This window comes from Arvicanthis niloticus, chromosome 18 (assembly GCF_011762505.2).
Source record: "Arvicanthis niloticus isolate mArvNil1 chromosome 18, mArvNil1.pat.X, whole genome shotgun sequence".
Taxonomy (NCBI): domain Eukaryota; kingdom Metazoa; phylum Chordata; class Mammalia; order Rodentia; family Muridae; genus Arvicanthis; species Arvicanthis niloticus.
In genome coordinates this window covers 23,108,142-23,134,730 of record NC_047675.1, presented here as the reverse complement: position 1 = coordinate 23,134,730, position 26,589 = coordinate 23,108,142, and the positions used below count along the sequence as shown (strand labels likewise).

Here is a 26,589-nt window from a genome sequence, read left to right as displayed (position 1 = left end):
AGGGAAGTCACTGTCCTCACCTTTTAGGAGCCCGCGCCTCTGTTCTAGCGGACGCGTCCCCTGATCTCGGCTCTACCACCATCCACTGCCGTCTTAACACCCACCATGGCCCTCCTGCACTCCAGCCGAGTCCTCTCCGGGATGGCTGCTGCCTTTCACCCAGGCCTTGCAGCTGCAGCCTCTGCCAGAGCCAGGTGAGCCGAGGGATATGGAGATGCAGCGGGACCGCGGGCCTGGCCCTGCCCAGCAGAACTGTGGACCCTGTGAAACCTGCATCCCCCCCCCCCGCGATCGGACACGCGTGCACACCTTCCCCCTCCCATGTCGCCAAGGGTTGCCTGTCCAGGGTCTGAGAGTCCAGTGTCTGCTACCCGGGGTGACCCCAGGACCCCTCATCCCTCCCCTGCATCGCTGGACAGAGAGCCAGCGTAGTTCCCGGGGATGGGAATTGTGGCTTTCGACTGCACCCGGACCCCGATTCTATTGAGTGACGGGGGTCCAAGATGTAGACTCAGCGCAGTGGGGTGCGGGGCAAGGGGTGAGCACGTGGGCGGTGGCGCTGGGCCATCCCCTCACCGATTGGCTATGGTGCCGGAGCTGCCTGTCGCTGATTGGCTATGGTACAGGGGGGCGCGCGTGCCCTTGACCAGCTGCCCTGCAGGGTGTCCGGTCCACCTGTCCGGGTCCAGAGGGTTAAATCTGGCAGTGCTGTGTAGAAGCAGGCCGTGCGTGGCCGAGGGAAATGTGACCACATGGAGAGAGGTTCTCGGGGCGCCCAGATCCGGAATGCATCCGTGACCTTGGTTGGCATGGTGCATCCTTCCCTCAGTGTCACACTAGTTTCCCCTGGCAGACCAGTCTGGCCTTTGGATGGAAAAGATTTGAAGTGTAATGCACTTTCTTTGTTTTAAACCCTTGGGAGATTGAGCTGACAGGAAGCCATCAATCAATCTTTCTCTGCATCTCAGTAGGCTCTTTCATTCTGTAAATATTTCGTAACCAAGTTTCTCCGAGCCAGGCACTGGACCAGTTGCTGGTGATGCAGCTGTGAGCAAGACAAGAGGATTGACTTCGTTAAAAAAAAAAAAAGAAGAAGAAGACAAATGAGTCATCTTAAACTAAGGTGTACTGAGAGAAAGTTCCAGGCCTAAATGGAAACTAGTAACTCCTAATTCTTCCCTGAGCCCCAGGAAAGCAGATCTGAGAGAGTCTCCTGGAGAACTGCAGGCACCTCCCCAGGGCACACACTAACTGAAAGTGAAGCCTACCCCACTTTTTTTTTTTTTTTTTTTTATGTACTATGAGTACACTAACGCTGTCTTAAGACACACCAGAAAAGGGCATCAGGTCCCATTATATCTATGAACCACCAGGTGGTTGCTGGGAATTGAACTCAGGACCTCTGGAAGAGCAGTCAGTGCTCTTAACTGCTGAGCCATCTCCCCAGCCCCCTACTTAACTTTTTATGCATGCTTTCTTTCCTTTCGATGTGTTCAAGTGTCTTCAAGCTAGTAGAACAGTCTGTCCTTCCCAGAGTCCGTTGTTTTGGCTTCATGCCAATGCGTGCCCTTTTAAGCCTACCCACCTGAAGGGGGAAGGGGGGTTATTTATATTATGCTGCAATTTGGAGAACAAAAAAGGGGTACTTCTATGGGCAGGAAAAGTCAGGGGTTTTTGTTGTTGTTGTTGTTATTTTAACCTTGAAATATCCCTTGTTTTTAATGTGTAGACCTGAAAGACCTGACCTTTCTTTAAACTGCTTGGTGAGATTCCCTTTGGGTGCGATTGCTTAGTGATTTCAGTCTGAGAGCCTGACTACTGTCCCTTTTCTGTCATTTCCCAGTTAGAATTTAAGGTAAGGGAGAGCAGAGGCCTTGGCAACTTAGTTCCAAGTTGTATCTAAATACTTGCTTCAATGTCGGGGTTACTATGTAGCCCTGGCTAGCCGGAAACTTACTATGTACACCAGGCCTGCCTGAGACATGCTGCAGTCATTGTACCTGTACCTTCCCAGTGTTACTACAACCAGCTTCCTTCTCCCTTCCCCCACTGGGGATAGAACCCAGGGCCTCAGTGCATACCAGGCAACTCACTGTGACAGAGATACATGCCTGGCCCGTAGAATGCCTTTCACTTTGTTTATTTTTATTTCAATTTTTTAAACAAATGCAGCATTTTTAATTTTTTTTTAAGATCCAAATCTATACATAGTGCTGCAAAATATGTATCAAAAGCAAAATGTTAGGGGTATGAGACAGGGGAATTGCCTTGAGTTCAAGGCCATTCTCCTGAGCTACAAAAAAAAGTTCTGGGCCAACCTGTGCTGGAGTGTGAGGCTGTAAATAAATAAGAAACGTTTCAAAAACTGGGTAAGCCTCTGGGAAATACAAAGCATTTTGAAAGGCTTATCTGAATACTTTGTACCTAGCATCTTTTGGTTGAGTGGTCACAACATGTTGCTCAATGTTTGTGGCCCTGCACTTCTGTCCAAAGGGCATTGGTAGGGATCATTTTGTAGGCCGTAGGTTATCAGTTTACCCCTGGAGCACTCTGGTTTTCATCTAATGCTATTTCTTTACAAAGAGCAGAACTCTCCCATGTCTACAGGCTTCACAGTTTGAAGGCGTGGGATAATGAGGGACATAGAGAACCTGACATAGAGAATTTGATCAGTCATAGCTGATCAAAGGAGTACCGCTCCTGTGCTTAGCATGCTTGAAAGTCAGTGTTTTGAAACTGGGGCATTCGGTTTTTTACAAGGTATGCAAGAATATTCGGGGCTGAGGCTTCTAGAGAATTTATCTGCTACATATTTTATGTTAAGTGTTGCTCACGCTATTAAACAAGAATGATACCTCCTGTCCTTGCGAGAGGCAGCTCTGTCATTGTTTAAGGGCCTCTTTTTAAAAATGAAAGTTGCCTTCTGGACGTTTGAATGTCCTTGACAGTTGAAGTATTCATTTCACTCAGCGCTTCGTGACAGTGATGTCGATAGGCAGGTGGCTGCATGGCTTCTGTCTGAACTGGGGATGAGAAACAACCAAAACCTAGCTGAGTTGTTTTAAAGTATGTGTTTCTCCCTCACAGCCTACAGTAACCGCTAAAGGAGGAAAGGGAAGGGTTTTTTTTTTGTTTTTTTTTTTGTTTTTTTTTGGTTTTTTTTTTTTTTTTTTTTTTTGGTTTGGTTTGGTTTTGATTTTGATTTTGAAGTTAGGGTTTCTCTGTGTAACAGAGCATTGGCTGTCCTGGAACTCGCTTTGTAGACTAGGCTGGCCTTACAGAGATCTGCCTGTCTCTGCCTTCTGTGTAACTGGCATTAAAGGTATGCTCCAGCACTACCTAGCTAGGGAATAATTTTTTTATTCCTTGCCTGGAGCTAAGAATGGAAAAAGATGATGTCAAGCCAGAAAGATATTTGGCCATAAGTTCCTATGGCCGTATACTGTTTGAAGGCATTACATATTGGTCTTGCAGGGCTCTATAGCTGAATGGTGACAAGTGACACTGTGGTAGTGACTTAGAAACTACTGCCAGTTAACATCAGAAACTGTGCCTGGCTCCTTGGACTGTGTTCATTAATACCCACCCTCTGAGATAGATGCCGTTACTGTTACACCACATTTAACAGACGAGGATTCCTGAGATTGGGAGTCTCTTCTCTTGCCTCTACTCAAACAGTTCCTAAGTAGGTAAGCTGCTTGAATTCCTGCAGTTTGCCCAGGCCAGGCTATTAAAAGACACCATTGAAAAAAGTAAAACCCTGAGAAATCCCAAGCCAGGAAAAAAAAAAAAATCTGCTCTTAAATAACAGAATTAACAGCCCACCAAGCACACACAGGTTCTGTTGGGAGCCTCACCAGGTCGGGCGGAGCCTGCCACCAGCATTATTGTTGAGAGTGAAGTTGGCTGGAAGTACTGACTGGCTGCACTTTCCATGGGACATGGCTGGCTAGGAAATCCTAGTGAATAATTCACTGCGCCCTGCTGAAGCGTTTGGCAGAGACTAGACGGATGAAAAGAACTTGAACATTTCACCTAAGTTACCTGGAGCCTGATTTCCATGCCTTCTGGTTTCTACTGCAGCAGCACGCAGCTTCCACACCTTCCGACCTTATTCTTAGCCCTGTGTCACACTCACTTTTCCTCCTACCCCTCTCTTCCTTAGCACTAAGCTCGTAGGTCTCCCCCCACCCCTCCCAAGCCTCCCTAACTTTCCTTCAAGGACTTCAGTTACTGAGGGTTTCGCCAAAAACATACTCCATTCCCTGTCCCAGAGTCATCACTGTGACTCACAGCCAGGCTATACTGTTAAATGTCTCCGTTGGTCACCCCACATCTAATCTCGTAGGAAGTGGTTAATATTCCACTCTTTACAGTCCCAACTCCAAGCACATTAGCACACGGCAAGTTTATGATCATCACCCTAGGACACCTTAAAGCAGCTGTTTTTTGTTTTTTTTTTTTTTTTCTTTAACGTTTTGTTGATTCTTGGTGAATTTCACATCATGCACCCCAATCCCATTCATCTCCCTGTCCCTTCATGTCTGCCCTCTGCCCCTGCAAACACCACCCCCACCAAAAAAGATTTTAAAATGTATGGAAGCTGTAATGTATCAGTGTGTGTCCCACAGTTTATCCTTTGGCCCGGGCATCTTTATTTGCAAATGTTCATTGCAATGAGTCAATGGTCTGTTTCGAGACCTCTGGCTTCGGCTACACTATCAATACTGGATCTTTACTGGGACTTTCTCTTGTATATCTTGATGTTGCCCTGTGTCTTAGAGAACCTGCAGCTTGGGATCAGGAACAGGCCTTTCACACACTCCAGAAGTAAGCAAGCCAACTCACAGCCCTGGATCTGGGTCTGGGTGGTAGCTGTGTTGGTCAGCCCACTAGCTCTCCTATGGGGGCACCACAAGGGTGAGCTTTCCAGCACTGTCCCCGGCTAGCTTACCCACTGCCACAGCCTGCAAGGGGCAGGATGCATAACAGTAACAAAATTACAGTTATGAAGTAGCAATGAAATAATTTTATGGTTGGGGGTCACCACAACATGAGGAACTGTATTAAAGGGTCTCAGCATTAGGAAGATTAGGAAGAGAACCACTTCCTTAAAGACTTTCTTTATATATAGCCAGGCATGATGGCCCACACCTTAAATCCCAATGCTCAGAACCTGTAGAGATATCTCTCTCTCTCTCTCTCTCTCTCTCTCTCTCTCTCTCTCTCTCTCATATACAACAACAACTTTGTTTATATAATATGAAACTCTAAAAAGCTTCTTGCTTATTTCTCCTAAAAAAAAAAAAAAAACTGTAAAATGATCTTTTCCTCAGAGGAATAGTCTAACAAAGTGAAAGCCTTCAGACTGATACATTCATGTGCCCATTCTGCCAAGAGGGTGCATTTATCATAAGGAAAGCTAATATTTTCCAGGAAATGCCAAACATGGTTTTAAATAAAAGCCTGAGAATTCTACTTACCTATATTTCATATCCAGTTTTAGGAAAGCCAGATCATAAAGAGCTGGCAGATGAAACTTGGTCATGTGATTGAGATAAGATCATGATTCCCTGGGAAGCATCAGTTACCTGTTTATCAAAATAAATAAATAAATAAATAAATAAATAAAACATTAAAGTTAAATGTGCAGTGTAGTTGTGAAGAAGCTTAGCTTTGGGGACTAGGGAAATGGTTCAGCAGTTAAGAGCACTTGTTGCTCTTGCAAAGAACTCGGATTTGATTCCCAGCACCCACATGGAGTCTCACACCCATCCATAACTCTGGTTTCACAGGATCAGATACTTTCTTCTGACCTCTGCTAGCACCAGGCATGCACACAGTGTGTGTGTGTGTGTGTGTGTGTGTGTGTGTGTGTGTGTGTTATACACACACACACATGCAGACAAAGCACTCATACACAAAAATAAGTCTGAAAATAATTCTTAGCCAGGCAATCCAATTGACACATCAGAGTTATAAACCAGGTACCACCGCTCGCCTTCCCACGTTCTCTCAGATACTTGCTTTCCATCCTGGGCCTGGCAGGAGCCCAAGGAAGCATTAGGAAGGCTGCTCTGACAACAGCAAGGATGGTAACCTGAGAACACACCATCGACACTGGAGACCTGGACATTTGCCAGGAAGGAGACAGGAACTCCAATATGCAAGTAGATGCTGAGTTCTGCAAAGTTGTCTTCCAAGGCATAAGTAGGGTCCCGCACAGGGCTCTGTGCTTGTTCTGAAGATGAGAGCTTACCCCTCTAGTCACCTAGGTCCCAATTACCACTTTCAATACCTGAAGATAATCACTGGAGATGAAAACCTTGAAACCACAAAGGAAGGAAAGAGAGAGATTGAAAAAGGATTCACCATCTGAATTTGTCTTTACACACCCTTTCACATATCTGATACTATCATATGCTGAGGTTTCAAGCAGGCACACCTGGCAGGTCAAAACTATTTTCATAGCAATACGAGGTGTTATTTATGGTGATGCACATGGTTTTCCATGATTTCTGCTTTCAGATGATTAATGATTAATAGATTTCTCAAGTTTAGTTCCCAACACAGTAAATATTAATAGCTAAACCCCACACAAGTGGAAGCTTTGTGAGGAGCTGTAGCTAGGCACTCAACTAGCCTACACCGCCCACTGTGAGCTCAGGAACTGTGTTAATAGCCAGACACAGTAATCCCAGCAGTCAGGGGATCTGTGGGCAGATGGCTTAACAGTTCCAGGCCACCCTGAGCTACATAGAGAATGCTTGTAGCCCTCAGGGCCACATGGCTGAAGCTGTATCTGCACCTAAGATTCCAGGTGCAGGTCTTAGGTACCCAGGCCCTGCTGCAGACGTAACAGTAAAGGCCTCTCTCCTATGTGAGGAGAGACAAGACTGGGTGACTCGGGGACTGCCATCTGTATGAGGCTGACATGCTCTTGTGCTTTTTCTGTAATTGAATCTCAGATAAGGGAGGAAAGTAACGGTTCTTTAGATTTCTCAAAGTTTTAATCCTGAACCAACTAAGGGTTTCACAACAAGCTGCCTTTTTTTCCCCCTTGAGAAAAAAACAGTTGTGTTTCTCCTGGGGTAGTGCGGTCTCAATCACTTGTTCTTAAATTCTTAAGAAGTTAACATCTTTTAACTTCTGTTTCCAGTGAAAATGAAAAATGGGGGCAGCGATGTGAGTCCCCACACAGGCATCCTAAGCAAACAAGAAAGCACTTCACAGTTTAGCACATGTCCTTTATCCCCTATCAAAGTGTCAGCAGAGAGCATGCCCATAAAGTGACTGTTCTCCATAGAGAATGTCAAAAGACTTTCAATCTACTTAGAATCAGTGTCTGCCGGGTCACAGAAATTATCTGTGTAGTGACAGAACCAGTCCGTTAACTAACACATTGTCTGAGCATGTAAAGGTTATTAGAAATTGTCTTCAATGACATGAAATATAATTGTTGTTCCCAAAAGAAATGCATTGCCCCAATCTGATCATGAGAAATACAGGCAGGCGGCATGCACTTGGCTAGAAATGTACCAAAAGCATCAATATCATCAAAATGGAAACCACCACAGCCAAGTGGAGCCTACGGAGGTAGGTGGTTTCCTAGAGAGAGTATGAGCAAAAACAGACCTAAACCAAACTAGGAAAATATTAACTCTAACAAATGCACCTTAGTAACTCCTGGTGCCAGCGGGGGCTGGGGGGTGGGGGTGGGGGCGTAAGAAATATGACCAGTTCAATTCCTCGAAGTCTAAACATAAAAAAATAAAATCCAGGTCTGGAGATATGGCTCAGCACTGTCTGCTCAAGGTCCTGAGTTCAATTCCCAGCAACCACATGGTGACTCACAACCATCTGTAATGGGACCTGATGCCCTCTTTTGGTGTATCCAAAGAGAGGGACAATGTACTCACATACATAAATAAATCTTTAAAAAAGAATGAAATTCAGACTAGGGTATGGCTCAGCAGTCGAACCCTTCACTAGCAAATAATTTATATATTAATGAGAATAGGAACAAATAATTGCTATTGAAATTAAGCTTTTCCAAATAATTTATCCCATTTAATATAAATCTGACTTACACTAACTTTGATTTTTTTTTTTAATTTCTTGAGAACTGCATACATGGATACCCTGAATTTACATCACTTCTAACCTTCTCTCCCCCCACTCCCAATTCTTCCCATGTCCTCATCAGTTTTCCTTAAATGAACTCAGAAACATTGTGTAGGAATTTGCGTTCATGTGACTAAGGTGAATAAAAGTAATTTGGTTTTTATTCAGAACAGCCATGCTTTTCACCTGGTACTCATCTAACGCATGTTTTTCTTAAACCTACACTGGTCGGCAAACTTACATTTGCCAGGAAGCTTACAAATTGATTGCTATAAGGACTGAGAACTAGAGCAAAAGCCTGTTGTTTGAGGATTTTGTAATTTAGTCCATCAGACTGTACAGAGGTGGAAAACACATCAGCTAGGCACTTAGTCTTTCCACATTATTGACACACAGTGAGGGTGGGTTGTTTAAACAGCAGAAATCCTAGTGTAAGCTCCAGTAGACAGAAGCATCTGAACTAGATTTAAAACCAAGGAGCTGGACATGTAACTGCTAGAGTCATGCTTGTCTAACATGCAGAGCCCTGGGTTCACTCCCCAGCAACTACTCAAGCTAAACATAGTGGTGCACTTGTTCATTTGTTTTCTCTCTAGCTGGGGGGGGGGGGGGGGGGGGGACTTGTCAACTCTTATGTAATATAGTAGACTCCTGCCATCCTGTAGAACTCTGCAGTATTCAGTATGTAAAAATAAACTGTCATTGGTTGTTGCTACTAGCATATTGGACACGTGAGACAAAAGCAAAAGAAGATTTCAAAGAAAGCTGTGAGTAGCTATTGAACATCCTATTGCACCTCAGGATTTACCAAGAGCCAAGGCAAAATGAGGGACACTGCTCTGGCAGTATAGTCACCTGGTCCAGATGACTTTCCTGGGAATGACTCAGTAGGTCAAGTCCTTGCTATGCAGACGTGAGGAGTTCAGATCGATAGCGCCCATGTAAAAGTTGGGCAGAGTGGTACATGTCTGTAACTTTGGGGCGTGTTGCAGAATATTTGATGATACCATGAACCCTGAGATTGTGTTGTTTACTGTAAAAATCTGATTCTAATTGTGTTGTGGCTCAGCCTTAGCACACACACCTTTAATTCCAAACAATGGAGGTGAAGTTAGTTTGTAGAAGAAAGCAGCCATGTTGGAAAGTGATGTCTAATTGAGTGGCAAAGTGACAAATTAGAGGAAGATTTGACAGAACAGTGCAGAGAGGAAAAGGAGAGTTTTACAGAGACCAGTTGAAGAGAGAACAAACTAGCAGAAAAGACTGAATGAGCCAGAGAACAAGGAAGAGCCAGAAGATTAGAAGTGTGGTTGTGTGTGTGTGTTCATTTTAATCCCAGGTGTGGGACATGGGGCTGCTCCAGATTGTCCACAGTAGCTGTGATTTGACTCGTGCTCTGGCAGAGCATGGTTTTGCCAGCTGTAGGTACTGTCTGTGATGTTGTGATATTTGGAATTCTGGAGACTTTCCAGAAGCCCCAAGAGGTGAGTTGTTGGTTGCCGTAGGTCAAGGTTTGTTAAGCAGTTGTGCAAAAAGAAACAAGAAATGGAAATTAGATATCCTGACAGCAAACAACAAACTTTCCCCTAAGGAACTCGACACCCCTCATCAGCAGGAAGTAGTCTAATGATAACATCGCCTCCCTTTCTGACCCTTGACTTTATTCAGGGATCTCTTTCCTTTCCCCCCTCTATCCTTTTTTTCTCTTATCTAGTGTTAGGGGGTGGAAGGGTGGAAGGAAAAAGGTAGAGAAAGGTGGAAGAAAGAAGACCCCACACAAAGTAACAATCACCGACTACAAGGCCTGAGTTCCCTCTTATTTAGTGAACCTTCAGCCCAACTGGGCAGCTGTGGATTGCCTCAAGATACACAGTATCAGCCTTGCTTGCTTGGACTGTCTTGCCACTGCTAGACAGTGTGGTTTGTAGGTTTTAAGGCTGAGTAGGACTACTGATTGCTCCTCCCCCTTGGCAGCTTGCAGAGCATTTTAGGATACTAGGAAAGCTAGTCCCCAGGAAGTGGCTTCCAGACTTTCTCCAAGCCTTTTGACTGGCATGTGCTATTTTCAACAATGGGGAGCTTACCTTCAGTTTCTGGGAGGACAGTGGCAAGAGCCATATTAGTTTGGGAGTCTCTTAGATCCCCCTGACCAACAAGCCAAAGGAAGGTTTCCCCATGCCTGTCATTGTGCTAGGTAGTCTAATGCCCTTGGGGAACATTGTTGTCTTGGCATAGCTTCATGAAGTGTATGTGTAAACGAAATGAAAAATGTTTCCCTGGGGCCTTTCAACACTTTTTGAGTTATTATGCCTTACCCCACCCCCTCCCTTATTGGCCTCCTCTCCCTTTCTGCCTCACAGTTAAATCCCACCCTGGTTTTTCCCATATCCCCCTTTATAACGCCTGTGTCCTGTCCCCCTCTCCAGTGTACCTTGTCTCCTTGGTCCCCTTTACCTTCCTGATTTCTGTGGTGACTCCAGGTTATACACTTACATCTAAAGATTCTGAGCTAGGGAGAAAACATGTCTCTGGGTCCGAATTACCCCACTTGTAATACTTACTGGTTCTGTTCACTTACCTGAAAGTTTAATTTTCATTTTTTTTTTTTTTTTTTTTTTTACAGCTGAAATGTCACCATGCATATGAGCCGCTCTTTCATTATTCATTAAGAAGTTGAAGAAAAAAATTTTTAAAGGGCTGGAGAGATGGCTCAGAGGTTAAGAGCACTGGCTGCTCCTCCACAGGTCCTGAGTTCAATTCCCAGCAGCCAGATAGTGGCTCACAACCATCTGTAATGGGATCTGATGCCCTCTTCTGGTGTGTCTGAAGACAACAACCATGTACTCACATACATAAAATAAATCTTATTTAAAAAAAAAAAAGTTTTAAACCTGTGGTTGCAGCCTGTCCTACAGAAAATAACCTGGGTGCTGTCTTTCTGCATCTTGTCATACCTGTGTTGAAAATGCTGATCTTAGTCTTCTGTGAATGCTTTTGTGCTATTGGATAGCTGGTGCCTGTTGTATAACACACATGTGCCAAAAATGGATCTTTGGCAGAGCAGAGACACATCTGGCTGTAGGAATCTACAGCTCATAGCTGACCTAAAATATTTCTCATTTCAGCTCCTGGTGGACCCATGTCGAAATGGGACCTCCAGATCCCATCCTGGGAGTTACCGAAGCCTTCAAGAGAGATACCAACAGCAAGAAGATGAACCTGGGAGTTGGTGCCTACCGGGATGATAACGGAAAGCCTTACGTGCTCCCCAGTGTCCGGAAGGTGAGCTTGGCACTTGTCTCCTGCTAGTGTAGGATGTGGAACCTGAAGGGAGCCAAAAGGGGTGCTGGACCAGGACTCCGAGACCTACAGGTCCTGGCACTAGCTTTGAGACTCACCTGGGTCACATGATCTGGACCACGATCTTCCTTGGCTGTGAAAGTGGAGCAGAGCCACAAGGCCTGCAAGATTGTAAGTCAGGCACGGCACCTAATCCTGACAGGGCACAAGAGATCAACAATTTTAACATTGTCTCTTTAGAAGAATTCTAAAAATATATTCCGTGATTGATAAGCTATTGTTGTAGGCTGGACCACAACCTTTACTGTCCATTTGATAAGCTCTTGTTGCAGGCTGGACTACAACCAAGCACTGTTGTTCATTATCTCAACAGTTCACCACAACCCTGTGAGCCAGGAAGGGTGACTGTCTCCCCCACTGTCACAGTGAAAGATCCCCGGACCCGCATGTGACCTGAAATTCATTCCTTTTTTACATTCAGTTGGATTTTGTCATCTCATGTATACCTAACACGTTGCTCATAAGTTTCATTCTTGCACACTGCAAGAGAGCCCTGTTATGTTAAGTGGTAACCAAGAAAGGCTATACCTTTCCATGTAGAAACCTTTAGCCTGGATAATGGCACACATCCCAGTAATTGTGCTGGACATGGTGACACATACCTTTAATCCCAGCCCTCAGGGGACAAAGGCGGGTAGATTTCTGGGAGTTCAAGGTCAGCCTATTCTACATAGCAAATTCCAGGACAGCCTAGGCTACATAGAGAAACCCTGTCTCAAAACAATTTAAAAAAAAAAAAAAAAAATCTCAGCACTTGGAAAGCTGTAACAAGATACTGGCAGGTTCAAGCCAGCCTGGAAGTCTTAGCTACTTTTCAGGTGCTGTGACAAAACAGAGTGACCAAGCAAGTCATAGTGCTTAATTGAGCTATGGTTCTGGCGGGTAAGTCCGTGAAATCAGATGACTCCAAGGTAGAGAACACCTGAGAGCTCACATCTCAATCTGCAAGTAAGCAGAAAGGCACACACACTTCCTCCAACAAGGCCACACCTCCTAACCCTTCCCAAACAGTTCCACCAGCTGGGATGGTGTATTCAAACATGAGCCTGTGGGGCATTCTCATCGAAACCACCTTACTGGTCCATAGAAGGAAACCTTACCTCAAAATCAATAGAATTTGATTTCACAAAGATGATAATATTAAAATATAAAGCAGTAAAAAGTAGTTCTGTTCTGTAATACAAAATGTCAAATATTCCACTTATCCTTCTCAAACAGTAACTTCATATGGAATATAAGGCTTGCCAAATGGCTAGTCCCAGCGGAGCAGGAAGACCATGAAGGCCCGGGAATCCATAGCCAGCCAAATAGCAGTGTCGCTTCTGACATTGACTTCCCAAATCGTTTATTGTCATCTCAGTAAGACGAAAGCAGAAGAGAAAACTAAGACTTGTGTTTTCTTGTCTAGGCAGAGGCCCAGATTGCTGCAAAAAATTTGGACAAAGAGTACCTGCCCATTGGGGGACTGGCTGAATTTTGTAAGGCGTCTGCAGAGCTGGCCCTGGGTGAGAACAACGAGGTGTTGAAGAGCGGCCGGGTAAGCCAGGGGCTTCATCTGGATACTGGCTCTGTTTACATATGTGGCGATCTTGAAAATAACGGGAAATGTTAACTCAGTTTATACGTGTGTAATGGCTGAGGCAGCCACACTTACTAATAACTACTCTTTAGACTGGAAGTTTAACCATATCAATTATCTTGAACATTTGACAGACTTTGACCAGTAATTTTGGGCCATTTGGGCCAGCTTGTTGATGCTGATGGGTTTCATCGGTTCTTTCTTCTTTTTTTTTTTTTTTTTTTTTTTTTTTTTTTTGGTTTTTAGAGACAGGGTTTCTCTGGGTAGCCCTGGCTGTCCTGAAACTCACTCTATAGACCAGGCTGGCCTTGAACTCAGAAATCTGACTGCCTCTGCCTCCTAAGTGCTGGGATTAAAGGCGTGCGCCACCACTGCCCGGCTGAGTTTCATCTTTTTTATGTCACTTATGCATTAGAAATGGCTCTCTGGGCCTCGTTTTAGGCCTATAATTAGTCCCCACAATCATGTGTTAAGCTTCCAGCTCGGATGGAAGAAGCAGCCATGAGTAGACTTTGGGGGCAGGGCTGGTGTGGCTGTCGTCTGCTGCCCTGTCCCAGGGCATGGACAGAGAGGGCATGATCCTAAAATAAAGGCATGCACACTGACTGTGCTTTACTGTCTTTTGTAAGAAATGTGACTTAACAGATATGCTTTCAAATTAATTTTTCTGCCTAAGATGTAAAGTCATAAAGGCTGGGGTGTACTAATAGCTCACTGGGGGGATGCTAGCCTTGCATGTGTAAAAGCCCTCGGTTCAATCCTCAGCATCACAAAGAATAAAAGAAAAGTATATTAGCATTGTTCTAATATACTTGTTAACTAGCTGTTTAAAGAAACATGGTATCAGGAGGTTGCTGGATTTTACATTAGTTCTAAAAGTAATGTTTGAATATAGCGACTATTTTAGTGTCTTTATATTTTTTGTGTGTGCAGAAATCACCTCTTTATCCTATTGACAATTTTTATATCCTAAAATTTGTCTTACATACACACACAAACACATGCTATGCCATGTGTATACCTCATCCCCATATACACATGGCATATGCACACTGTACTACTAACTGAACAGGGGCTGGAGAGATGGCTCTGTGGTTTAGAGCACTTGTTGCTCTTCTAAAGAGCTTGGGTTTGACTCCCAGCACCCACGGGGCAGCTCACAACCATCTGTAACTCCAGATTCCAAGTGCCAAAGGATCTGATGCCTCCTGACTTTCTAGGGCAACGGGCATGAGCATGGTGTCCATACAAGCATGCAGACAAGATACTCATAAAGTAAATAAATAGCCCTATACAAATAATCAAATCAGTAGCTAAGAGAATGAAGTTCTAAAGTGCAAAGGGTAGAGAGACTGACTCTGTGTCTCCCCTGCAGTTTGTCACTGTGCAGACCATTTCCGGGACTGGAGCCTTAAGGGTTGGAGCCAGTTTTCTGGTGAGTGGAACTCCTTCAAGAATGAACTTTCAGTAGAAGGTTAACAGAGCGTCCTAGCCTGTGTGTGGCTACTCACGCAGCACCAGGCTTCCTCTTTCCACAGAATTGGCAAGTTTCCTATTTTCTGGTGAAAGAAATCATCATGGAGAAATAATAAGGAATAAAGGAATAATAAAGTCAGTGTGTTGAGCATAGAGTGGGGTTTGGGGAGTTTTTTTTTTTGGTTGGTTTTTGGTTTTTAAGTTTGGTTTGGGGGTTTTTGTTTTGTCATTTCAGAACAGGGTCTTGTTATGTATCTCTGCCTGTCTTGGAACTCAGCTCTGTAGACCAAGCTGGCCTCAAGCTCAGAGACCCACTGGCCTCTGCCTCCCAAGTGCTGGGATTAAAAACATGGGCCTATGCCCAGCACAGCATGCAGTATCAGTAGGGAGCATGTGTTTTAATAAACTTAACTCATGTCTTAGTCAGGGTTTCTGTTGATTCATCAAAAAACACCATGGTCAAAAACTAAGTTGGGGGGCTAGAGAGATGGCTCAGTGGTTAAGAGCACTGGCTGCTCTTCCAGAGGTCCTGAGTTCAATTCTGAGCAACCACATGGTAGCTCACAACCATCTTTAATAGGATCTGATGCCCTCTTCTGGTGTGTCTAAAGACAGCTGGAATGTACTTACATACATAAAACAAACCTCTTTTTAAAAAGATGTATTTATTTATTTATTTATGAGTACACTGCAGCTGTTTTCAGACACACACCAGATGAGTGCATTGGATCCCATTCCAGATGGCTGTGAGCCACCACGTGGTTGCTGGGAATTGAACTCAGGACCTCTGGAAGAGCAGTCAGTGTTCTTAACCACTGAGCCATCTCGTCAGCCCCCAAATTAATCTTAAAAAAAAAAAAAAAAAAAAAAAAACTAAGTTGGGGAGGAAAGGATTTGATTTACACTTTCCATATCACTATTCATCGTTAAAGGAAGTCAGTACAGGAACTCAAAGGTGGCAGGAACCTGGAGACAGGAGCTGATGCAGAGGCCATGAAGAGGGTCCACTTACTGGCTTGTTTCCCTGGCTTGCTTAGCCTGCTTATAGAACCCAGGACCACCAGCCCAGGGATGTCTCCACCCACAATGGTCTGGGCCCTCCCCCATCAGTCACTAATTAAGATAATGGCTTGCAGTGGGGTCTTAGGGAGGCGTCTTCTCAGTTGAGATTCTTTTTCAGATAACTCTAGTGTGTGTGTCAGGTTCACATAAGATTAGCCAGCACAACTGAGCCTTGTCAACTTGATACACACATCACCTGTAAGCCACACCTTTCTTTTCATATTCAACCCCAAAATGTCACGATAAAAACATAAGGTACTTTAAAAATCCCACAGGCTTTACAAGTTCAAACACATTAAAATTTCAGTCTCTTTAAAAATATCAAATCTCCTCTATAGTCCAAAATCTCTTTTAAAACTTCAAAGTTTTTTAGCTGTGGTCTCCTGTAAAACTCAAAATCAAAGATCTTCAAGAGGGAAGAACCAGGGTACAGCCATATTCTAAACCATGAAAAACCAAACTCCAATAGTATAAAGAACTCAATGTCCAATTATCTGGGATTTACTGACGATCTGTGCTCCTCCAAGGGCCTGGGTCACTTCTCCAGCTCCACCCTCTGCAGCACACACAGCTCGGCTCTGGCTGGCTCCACTCCATTGCTGCTGTTGTTCTTGGTGGCCATTCCATGGTACTGGCATCTCCAAAATGCTGGGCTCTGCTGCTGCAACTGAACTGCACTTTCCGCCTTGGTTAGGGTTTTACTGCTGTGAACAGACACCATGACCAAGGCAACTCTTATGAGGACAAAGTTCAAAGTCTCTTCTGAGATTCATCCAATCACTTAACTGTAATTCCCGTAGCAAAATAGAAAACCAGCTGGGCAAACTCCAAACTCTGCATCTCCATGACTGATATCAAAGCAGTCTTCAGATCTCCAACTCCTTTTTTATCCTTGTCGACTGTTACAAACTTCTGTCTCCTGGGCTGTTTTCACCTTCCCAATGGCCTTCCATGGACTCTCACAGTGCCAAGCCTCAGCTGCTCTCCATGACCCCTTCATGCCTTCAACACCAGTTCCACCTGGGTGACTCTCACACATTACTAACTTCAGCTGCAGCACAAGGTACAACCTTGGCTATCTCTGGAACACAGCTCCTTTGTGCTCTCAGAAAACACTTCCCAGATGTCACCTCAGTGATGCTGGTCTCTTCTTAATCACCACTAATTTCTTAGCTTCAGCTAACCAGCATCTATTGTCCCAATAGTCTCCTTCTCCTCTTGACTATAAAGCCAGAGCCATTTAGCCAAAGCTGCTGAGTTCTGCTGCTTGCTGAGGCTGAAACATGGCCCCCTTGTTACATTATCACCAGCTTTCAGTTTTCCAACTCCTTCACTAAGCTTGGCTGTCCTGGAACTTGCTCTGTAGACTGACTTTGAACTCAGATCTGTATGCCTGTCTCCAAAGGCGTGGTCCACCAAGCCTGGATTTAAGTTTTTCTTCACCTAGAACTTTCTCTGTTCTAGGCGGGCCTTGAACTAAGAGGTCTGCTTGGTTTTGTCTCCAGGTATTAAAGGTGTGTACTACTTTATACGCCTGGACCTAAATTTAGCTGGGTGAGATCTTGCCCCAAGGTCACTACTCCCTTAATTCAATTTAATATCCTTGAAAACAGGATTCAGATCCATTTCACTTCCTGGTGCTTCTTTAATACTCAGACCATATATTTTATATTTTTTCTTTCTCATCTTGATATGCTTCTTTAAAATGTTCTTCGTGAGATTTAACCAGAGAACAAAGTCTCTGTTGGGCATTTCTGAGACCTCCTTTGTCAATGCAATTAATCTGAGTCTCTTTACCTTAGCCTCAGGCAGATTCTACAGACAAGGGCAAAAAGCAGCCACATTCTTCACCAAAATACCACCAAAACAGTCTCTAGGCCACATACTGAAATTCTCCACTAAAACCTCTTGGGCCAGGTCTGCACAATTCAAATCACTCTCAGTAACAAAGTCTTCCATATTCCTACTAGGATAACCATTAAGTCCTATTTAAAGCATTCCACTGCTTTCCAAATACAAAATCCCACAATCCACATTCTTCCAAACAAAAGCATGGTCAGGCCTATCACAGCAATACCCTAGTCCCTGGTACCAACTTCGGGTTTTACTGCTGTGAGCAGACACCACGACCAAGGCAACTGTTATAAAGAACAACATTTAATTGGAGCTACTTACAGGTTCAGAGGTTCAGTCCAGTATCATCAAGGTAGGAACAGGGCAGCATCCAGGAAGATATGGTACAGGAGGAACTGAGAGTTCTACATCTTCATCTGAAGGCTGCTAGCAGAATACTGACTTCCAGGCAGCTAGGACTAGGGTATTAAAGCTCACACTCACAGTGACACACCTACTCCACCAGGGCCACACCTTCTAATATCGCCACTCCCTGGGCCGAGCACATACAAACCATCACAACCCAAAAGATCCCACATTAAAACATAATAAATGAAACAACATAAATAACTTAAGTGTGTATAAGTTCATATAAGACCATAAGACTAGCCAGCAAATTCCCCTGTAAGGGACTTCGGGCTTGTGGGGCCTGCACAGGTGTTTTATCTCATAGCCAGAATAACTCTCAGAGCCTGGCTTCCAACCCAGGCCATCTTGCTACAGCCAGAAGGAAAAACGTCCTCTCAGGAAAACATTAGCATTTAGTTCTCTTTCTTCATTTTCTCATTCCCTTTTATCCCGTCTTTTAGCAAAGATTTTTTAAGTTCAGCCGAGATGTCTTTCTGCCCAAACCATCCTGGGGAAATCACACGCCCATCTTCAGGGATGCCGGCATGCAGCTCCAAGGTTATCGATACTATGACCCCAAGACTTGCGGCTTTGATTTCTCCGGAGCCATAGAAGACATCTCAGTAAGTACAGCTCTCCAGGCCAGACTCGGTGCCTCCCAGCTGGTTTCAATATCTGACTTAGAGGAGGCCGGCTAGCTCCTAGGCTCTCGTTCTCACTTCTTGGTTAACAGTGACCTGTAGAGTGTTGGTTGTTTCCTTTAAAGCTAAGCTGCACAGCAAAAATCTCGATTGTTTCTCTTTAGAAAATGCCAGAACAGAGTGTTCTCCTCCTGCATGCCTGCGCTCACAACCCCACGGGTGTGGACCCGCGTCCAGAGCAGTGGAAGGAAATGGCATCCGTGGTGAAGGTGAGGAGGAGGAAGCATCAATGACTGGTTGCTTAACCCTGAGCCTGCCCCCAACCCACACATGGATAAGCTGCCAGGAACTGGTTCCGTTATCATGTGAACAGTTTGAAAATAGTTTTCATCCTTCAGCCCAGATGTAGTGAATTCTGATAAAAGTGTCAAAAATTCGTCTTTGGCACAGCAGCTGTTGTGGCCCAAGAGGCCTACTGGTGGCTCCTCCATTTGTTCCGGCCAGTGGCTATTTGCTCGTCCTTTGAGGCACATCTCCGTGTCCCCTCCGTTGCTTGCTGCTTTGCTCAGCATTGCCTTTTCTTGGAGAAGGGCTGGCTGTGACCGAAGACACTAATCAGAATTCCCAGAGAGAAAAACTCCCATCATCACCTGCCCCCCATTCTCACTGCTTCTATCAAATCTCAGCTTCAAACAGAGTAAGGCCCAGAAGCAGCCAGCAGAGAGCACTTCCTAAGGTCATCTTGTATAGGACAGTGCCTCATCAGAAAGAGTGATGCTAGTCCTGCCCAAAAGTAAGATCCCAAACCACTGTGGGCCTTAGGGATGCCTCCTGTGCCGGGTGGTGGTGGCGCACACCTTTAATCCCAGCACTTGGGAGGCAGAGGCAGGAGGATTTCTGAGTTCGAGGCCAGCCTGGTCTACAGAGTGAGTTCCAGGACAGCCAGGACTACACAGAGAAACCCTGTCTCGAAAAAAAAAAAAAAAAAAAAAAAAAAAAAAAAAAAAAAAAAAAAAAAAAAAAAAAAAAAAAAAGGGGGATGCCTCCTGCACCAGAGATTAAGAGTCTTTTTGAGGAACCATGGCCATAAATGTATAAAAAAAAAACAAAAACAAAAAAAAAACTTTTAAGTATGTTGATAAATTAACTCTGGAATTCAGACATCTTTGCTATTGCCGTGTGTGGAGAAGCTGTTGACTGTGGTGGGGTGAAGTAAGCAAGCATGGTGCTGAGCTGGGCATCTGCAGGTGGCCTGCCTCAAATGCTTGTCTTCTTGGTCCTTCCCAGAAAAAGAATCTCTTCGCATTCTTTGACATGGCCTACCAAGGCTTTGCCAGCGGTGATGGTGATAAGGATGCCTGGGCCGTGCGGCACTTCATTGAGCAGGGCATCAATGTCTGCCTCTGCCAATCGTATGCCAAGAACATGGGCCTGTACGGTAAGCCAGAGGGCCCAATGTAAGGTGTGTTCTTAAAGGAGAGCTTGGGGAGGATGCCACAAAGCAGAGACTCTACAGGGACAATTTACATGCACGTGTACACACATTTGCACATTGCTAATATGCAGTATTCCTAAGATCTGGTGAGAAAGGACTGTAGATTTCCTCAGACATATCTTCAGTGTCCTTAAATTCCTGTAGTGAGAAAAGAAGAAAATAAATAAAGAACAATTAGTTATTTCTGCATGCAAAGTAATTACTACAGGAGCCAAGGAGATAAATACATTAAAAAGACATCCTGGGTCAGCAATAAGGCTCAGTAGGTTAAAGTGCTTGCCACCAAGTCTGATGACCAAAGTTCAACCCACACGGTTGAAGGAGAGACTGACTCTCACAAATTAACCTCTGACCTTTACATAGATAAGAGCACTGACTGCTCTTCCGGAGGTCCTGAGTTCAATTCCCAGCATCCACATGATGGCTCACGACCATCTGTAACTGAGCCTGATGCCCTCTTCTGAAGTGTCTGAAGACAGCTACAGTGTATTCATATAAATTGAATAATAAGTAAATAAATAATTTTTAAAAAATGGTAATGCCAAGCACAGTGGTACACACCTTTAATCCCAGCACTCTGGAAGTAGAGGCAGGTGAATATCAGTGAGTTCAACACCAGCCTGGTCTGCAATGTGAGTTCCAGGGAGGGTGGGGGAAACCTATTTTTTTTTCAGACATGGAAACCCTCTTTGCGGGGGGTTGGGGGGGACACATTTTAAAAACACTCTGAATGCTTTTTATTGTGCCTCAATTCAAAATTCACTCTTCTGACTGGTCACTTTATTTTTAATAAGGAACTATTACATCAGGTGTGGTATCCAGGCCTGTAATCCCATATTCTCTCTGGAGGCTGAGACAGGAGAATCACCTGTCTCTATTCCAGCCTGTGCTACAGAGTGATGACACTCTGTCTCAAAACATAAACTACCGTTGTGGTTCTTCTGACAGAAACTGAAACCTTGTAGCGAGTGTCATCCTTACTTGTTTCAGCCTGCTAGAAGACAGTATCCTCTGCCGTTTCAGGTGAGCGTGTGGGAGCCTTCACGGTGGTCTGCAAAGATGCAGAAGAAGCCAAAAGGGTGGAGTCACAACTGAAGATCCTGATCCGTCCCTTGTATTCCAACCCACCTCTCAATGGGGCCCGGATTGCCGCCACCATCCTGACTTCTCCAGACTTGCGGAAGCAATGGTAACGATTACTAGCTGTTCCATGCCACCTATAATTCCATGCGTGGAAAAAAAGCAGACGAAAGAAAAGAGGGTGTGTATTTTGTTGGCACAAATAAGTTTGGTATTTTTCTATAAATTCAGAAACGGCAGGCTTTTTTATTCTGCCATCTCCACACTTAGTAAATAAAACCTACCTTCCCTTGAATTCAAGTTCAGTTGAAGTACCTGGCACAGGAAACTTCCTCCAAAAGATATTTTTGTATTGTGATGCTGGAGATTTGACCCAGAGTCTCATGCATGTAGACAAGCACACATTGTACTATATCCCCAGCCCCCCTGTGTTTTTCTCACTGGCTAGCACTGGATCAGTATTTCTGCATACTTATGGTTTTATTATCTATACTCAAATCTCAATACCTATTTTCTCATATTAGTCTGGTTTTTAATAATTTTTTAAAGCCTTATTTATTTTGGACTAGAGAGATGGCTCAGCAGTTAGGAGCACTTTCTGCTCTTGCAGAGGACCTAGGTTCGATTCCCAGCACCCATGTAGTGGTTCAAAACCATTCATAACTCCAGTCCCAGGGAAGACTAACCTTGGCTGCAAAGTGAATTTGAGACTATCCTGGACTACATGCAAAGCTGACTCAAAAAAACAACATCAAGTAGTGTTCAGGGAGTTAGAGAAGACGGCCTGTCAGGAAGCGCTTGATTGATTTTGTGAGAAGTCAGAATGTGATTCTTTGGCAAGAGGAGGGTTTTGCTAAGTGAGATACACAGGTTACATGCTTAGTCCCCGTAGAACCCAGGTCTTCAGAGTGAATAAAGCTAGGTGGCTCTGGTCACTAAAAGTTAAAATTCTGATCTCACTCAGAGGTCAGGAGCTACCCTGCCCTGCCCAGGATTAATGATGTTGCTGCCCGCTTCTTCTTTATGCTTGTTTGCTTGTTTGTTTGTTTGTTTGTTTTCCTTCTTTTGAGATAAGGTTTCACACTGTAACTCAGGTTGTTCTCACAGAAATCCACCTGCCTTTGCTTCCTAAGTGCTGGGATGTAGCTGGTCTTTACTACTTTGTGGGTTCTTTTTCCCCACCCTCTACCCTCCCAACCCCCTCCCCCATTTTACCTCCTATCACTAAACAGGAGAAAAAGAAGAATAGAGGCAGGAGGGTCGGAGGGTCGGGGGGAGAGAGATCCCAGAATCTTAAATTCTTTCTTGTTTTTTCTTTGAGCACGACTACTAACAACACCCCTGCAAACAACCCTCCTGAGTGACCAACAACCACCCACCCTGCCTGTCAGGGCTCTAGGATTTATACACCCTCAGAAAAGTTCCCAGAATTTCAAACGTCACACAATGTCAGAAACTATCTGCAGTTCTGCTAGAACACAAGGCAAATAAGTCCCAGTCAGCCATGGTCAGTCCAAAGTGGCCCCACATTCCCCATGTTTGGATTAAAATGAAAACATATCCTAATAGTTCTGTGTTCTTTAAAGGAACTAAAATTCCAGAATTCTCACTACACCGAGACTACAAGTGTTTACCACCATTCCCAGCTCACTGGCTCAGATAAAAACATTATTTAGTCTCTAGTTGGCAGCTGTCACCTCCAATGTAGCTGTGCATGTTGTCATAGAGAGACTGTTGATAAAAGTGAACATACCACCCCAGAGAGATAAACTTTCAGTGTTTTCAGAGTGATCCAGTTGGTGAAAAAAAACAACAAAAGAAATCCCTTGCAGGGCCACAGGAATAAATGGATTGTAGTTGGCAATTCTGAGAACAGGGAAGATTGTTGAGAAGCAAGCAAGTTGAGCTGTCCTTTCCAGTCCCCTCTCTTCTCTGTGACCATCCTGCAGCCCAGCACTGCTCTGTTTGTGCTGCCTTGTGCAACCAGGGCTCCTACATACCTGGCCTTTGACCTCTACTGTAACCATTTAGGGCTGTGAGCACATCTCCGTCCTTAGCACCTGGTATGCAGCGTAGACCATTGTCTCTGTTATGAAGGCGGGAATGTTTATTCCACCAAGGTTAAAATTATGTCATGTCTTACTGTTTAACCAACAAATTAGTGTTCCTATTTTCTTTTTTATTTTTTTTAAGATTTATTTATTTATTGTATATGAGTACACTGTTGCTTTCTTCAGACACACCAGAAGAAGGCATCAGATTCCATTACAGATGGTTGTGAGCCACCATGTGGTTGCTGGGAATTGAACTCAGGACCTCTGGAAGAGCAGTCAGTACTCTTAATCGCTGAGCCATCCCTCCAGTGTGTTCCTATTTATATTTAAACTTCCCTCCATACTCAAGTACATTAAGAATAATAGTTAAACTATCTGGGGCTGGAGAGGTGATTTAGGTGTTGAAAGCTTTGGTTGCTCTGCCAGAGGACCTGGGTTCAATTCCCAGCATCTCCATGGTGGCTCACAACCACCTATAGCTCTAGTTCCAAGAAATCCAACACTCTCCTCTGGCCTTGAAGAGCACCAAGCACTGACAGACTTAGGCCAATCAAAGCACTTATAATAATAAACAAAAAGCTAGAACCTCTCAGTTATATGTTGGGGCTTGGCCAGAGCACAACTCCCCTCTGCTTTCCTCACAGGTTGCAAGAGGTGAAAGGCATGGCTGACCGAATCATCAGCATGAGGACCCAGCTGGTCTCCAACCTGAAGAAAGAGGGCTCATCCCACAACTGGCAGCACATCACCGACCAGATCGGCATGTTCTGTTTCACCGGCCTGAAGCCTGAGCAGGTGGGTGGGCTCTGGTTCTCTACGGCCATGGTTCTCCATGGCCAACCCCTGCCCTTTGCAAGCCAGAATTTGTCTGAGGTCACCTACTAATTCAAATGTCCTTAATGTAGAGCCCTTTTAGGTAAAGGGGGCATGAGGTATTTCCTGAGTGTTATGAGGTGAGGTTTTATTAATGTTGCCCAGGCTGGTCACTCAGGATCCATTACCACACCTCATTCTGGACCTGGGACCTGCCTGGTTTTTTTTTTTCCAGCTTTCTCTTGTTTTTTGTTTTCTCTCTCTCTCTCTCTCTCTCTCTCTCTCTCTCTCTCTCTCTCTCTCTCTCTCTCTCTGTATTCAAGATTTTCCTATGTAGCATGCTGAGATTGGGTGTGTGCCTCAGCCCCCCACCCTCTCCTTGTTTTCTCCTTTTTAATTTGCTTTTCTGTCTGTGTCCCCATGATGCTGCAGTCTTCTGAAGTGTGCATACCTTGGGGTGGGAGTTGGTTTTGGGTTTTGGTTGGTTGGGTGGGTTTTTATTTGCGGTTTTTTTTTTGTTCGGTTTGGTTTGGTTTGGTTTGGTTTGGTTTGGTTTGGTTTGGTTTGGTTTTAGTCGTAGTGGCTTGAGGTAGAAAAGGATTTCTGTGGATTTTCTGTTGTTTGTTTTGTTGGTTTTGGTTTTGGTTGGTTTTGTTTGTTTGTTTTGTTTTTGGTTGTTTGGGTTGGGGTTTTTTGTTTGTTTTTGTTTTGTTTTTGTGGTGCTAGGGATCAAACCCAGGGCTTTACACGTGGTATAGAATAGTTTGTTAGCTTGTGATTCTGATGCCTCCTGGTACATCAAAGGAAGAGGGGAGAGAGCTGTTATATAACTGACTTCTGAGGCTGCTTAAGTTTGAGGGTATTTTTCTCCCTACATGTTTATGCCTTAGAAATCATAATCCGGCTTTAATGTCTTTATGTGTTTGTTTTTGGTTTGGATTGGTTTGGTTTGGTTTGGTATGGTTTGGTTTGGTTTGGTTTCAGAGACAGGATCTCACTATGTAGCCCTGGCTGTCCTGGAACTCACAGTGTAGACCAGGCTGGCCTCTAACTCATAGAGATCCACCTGCCTCCGCCTCCCAAGTACTGGGATTAAAGGCATGTGCTACTATGCTCGGCTCCTACTTTAAAATACTTATTTTTTTCTGTCTGTGAGCATGCACATACCATGGCCTGTGTGTAGGTCAGAGGATAACTTTCAGGAGTCAGTTTTCTCCTTCTACCGTATAAATTCAAGAATAAACTCAGGTCATTGGGTGTGATAGCAAGCACCTTTACATGCTGAGCCGCTGAGCCATCTCACAGGCCCCAGATCCTACTTTAAATAGCTTAATTTTATTCTTTTACTCAAAAAAAAAAAAAAAAAAAAAAAAAAAAAAAAAAAAAAAAAAAAAAAGCTAAAAAAAACAAACAAACAAAAAAAAAAAACCCACTAAATTCTAACTTAAAGTGAAAAAATAAAGATTTTTTTTTTAAAAAAACAAGTTGGCTATTGGGTGCCCTATCAGGGCTAGAAAATATCCCCTTTGGAAGTGGTTGTCTAGTTCTTTTCTTTCTGCAGGTGGAGCGGCTGACCAAGGAGTTCTCCGTCTACATGACAAAGGATGGCCGAATCTCCATGGCAGGAGTCACCTCTGGCAATGTGGGCTACCTTGCCCATGCCATTCACCAGGTCACCAAGTAATTACAGATGCGAAGGAACAGAGACCACTTTCCCTTAAGCCTTTGCTCTTGTGAGAGTCACGTGCAGGGTGAGGGAGGGTGGGTGGTGGTGAGAGTAGATCCTGTTTTCAACCACGGTGCATAACGCTCAACGACTGAACGCATTCCTCGGAAAGAGGTAGGGTGGAGGCTTCCTCGGCTGGTATCTGGAACGTCGTCGGCTCCAAACCAAACTTTCCCTCATCCTTTTGTCTTCAGCTTTTCTGAAAGTTTACACATGCAAGAAAATCACAGCACCAAAAAACCTGTCAGCCATGGCATTGGAATAGGTCAGAAGCTTTACCTGAGGCCTCAGATGGTATCAGGGGCTCCCCCGTGGACCCCGGTAGAGCCTCTCATATTAGAGGCTGTAAAAGAAAACTAACTAGTTCTGTCATTAACAGTTGTCCTCGAGTTTGTCCTCCCGGTGTGGAGCAGACCGCATTACAGAAATTATGCTTTACAAAAACCAACAGGTCTGTTGCCACTTCAGCAGGGACAGTAGAAGATGTGGTGTCTTGTCCCCTGCCTCTTCTTGTCATCACTGTCCTATAGTCTAGAGTTCCATCCCGTTCTACTGCTTGGTTGGCCGTCAACCGCATCCTATCGGGAGTTACCTAAGAATGGAGAACATAGTTTTTCTGCTCATGCCGTAGCCTCTCTCAGCAAAGAGCCGTGGAGAGTGGGACCCTGCCCTTGATTTCAGTGTCCTCTTCAGTGATTGGTTGGCTCCTACTGAGATGGGGCCTTTGCCCAACTGGACCTCTTCATTCATCCTGGCTGCACAGCCTGTCTCTTCACATGAGTCAGACGTGTAGGGTGGGATCAGGAGATATTCTGGGGTTTGTGTGCTGCCAGCCTGGCTCAGACTCCGCCCTTGGGAAAGATAACCACCATCTGCTCTAATCATGTAGACGTACTGCCACCTGGTTCCTCTGTTACAATAAAATTACTATAGGCCCA

At 44.5% G+C, this 26,589-nt stretch overlaps 1 protein-coding gene and 1 long non-coding RNA gene across 2 annotated transcripts; one reads left to right on the top strand and one right to left on the bottom strand.

The window, feature by feature from the left end:
* On the top strand, positions 1 to 26,589 carry Got2 (glutamic-oxaloacetic transaminase 2). Its single transcript, XM_034522661.2, has 10 exons — positions 1 to 194; positions 11,250 to 11,406; positions 12,893 to 13,021; positions 14,439 to 14,498; positions 18,304 to 18,465; positions 18,648 to 18,752; positions 19,771 to 19,921; positions 21,002 to 21,167; positions 23,757 to 23,907; positions 25,487 to 26,589. The coding sequence occupies exons 1-10, from the start codon at positions 106 to 108 to the stop codon at positions 25,607 to 25,609; spliced, it is 1,293 nt and encodes a 430-aa protein (XP_034378552.1). The 5' UTR covers positions 1 to 105; the 3' UTR covers positions 25,610 to 26,589.
* On the bottom strand, positions 2,890 to 6,476 carry LOC143434961 (uncharacterized). The gene is made up of 3 exons (XR_013104858.1): positions 6,396 to 6,476; positions 5,484 to 5,591; positions 2,890 to 3,023 (listed from the first exon to the last, which is right to left on the bottom strand). It is a non-coding gene; the product is annotated as an uncharacterized LOC143434961 (long non-coding RNA).

Coding starts and splice junctions, on each gene's coding strand:
- Got2 (XM_034522661.2), top strand. CDS start 106: ATGGCCCTCCTGCACTCCAGCCGAGTCCTCTCCGGGATGGCTGCTGCC. Junction 13,022..14,438: donor AGGTGTTGAAGAGCGGCCGG/GTAAGCCAGGGG, acceptor TCTCCCCTGCAG/TTTGTCACTGTGCAGACCAT. Junction 19,922..21,001: donor CAAGAACATGGGCCTGTACG/GTAAGCCAGAGG, acceptor CTGCCGTTTCAG/GTGAGCGTGTGGGAGCCTTC.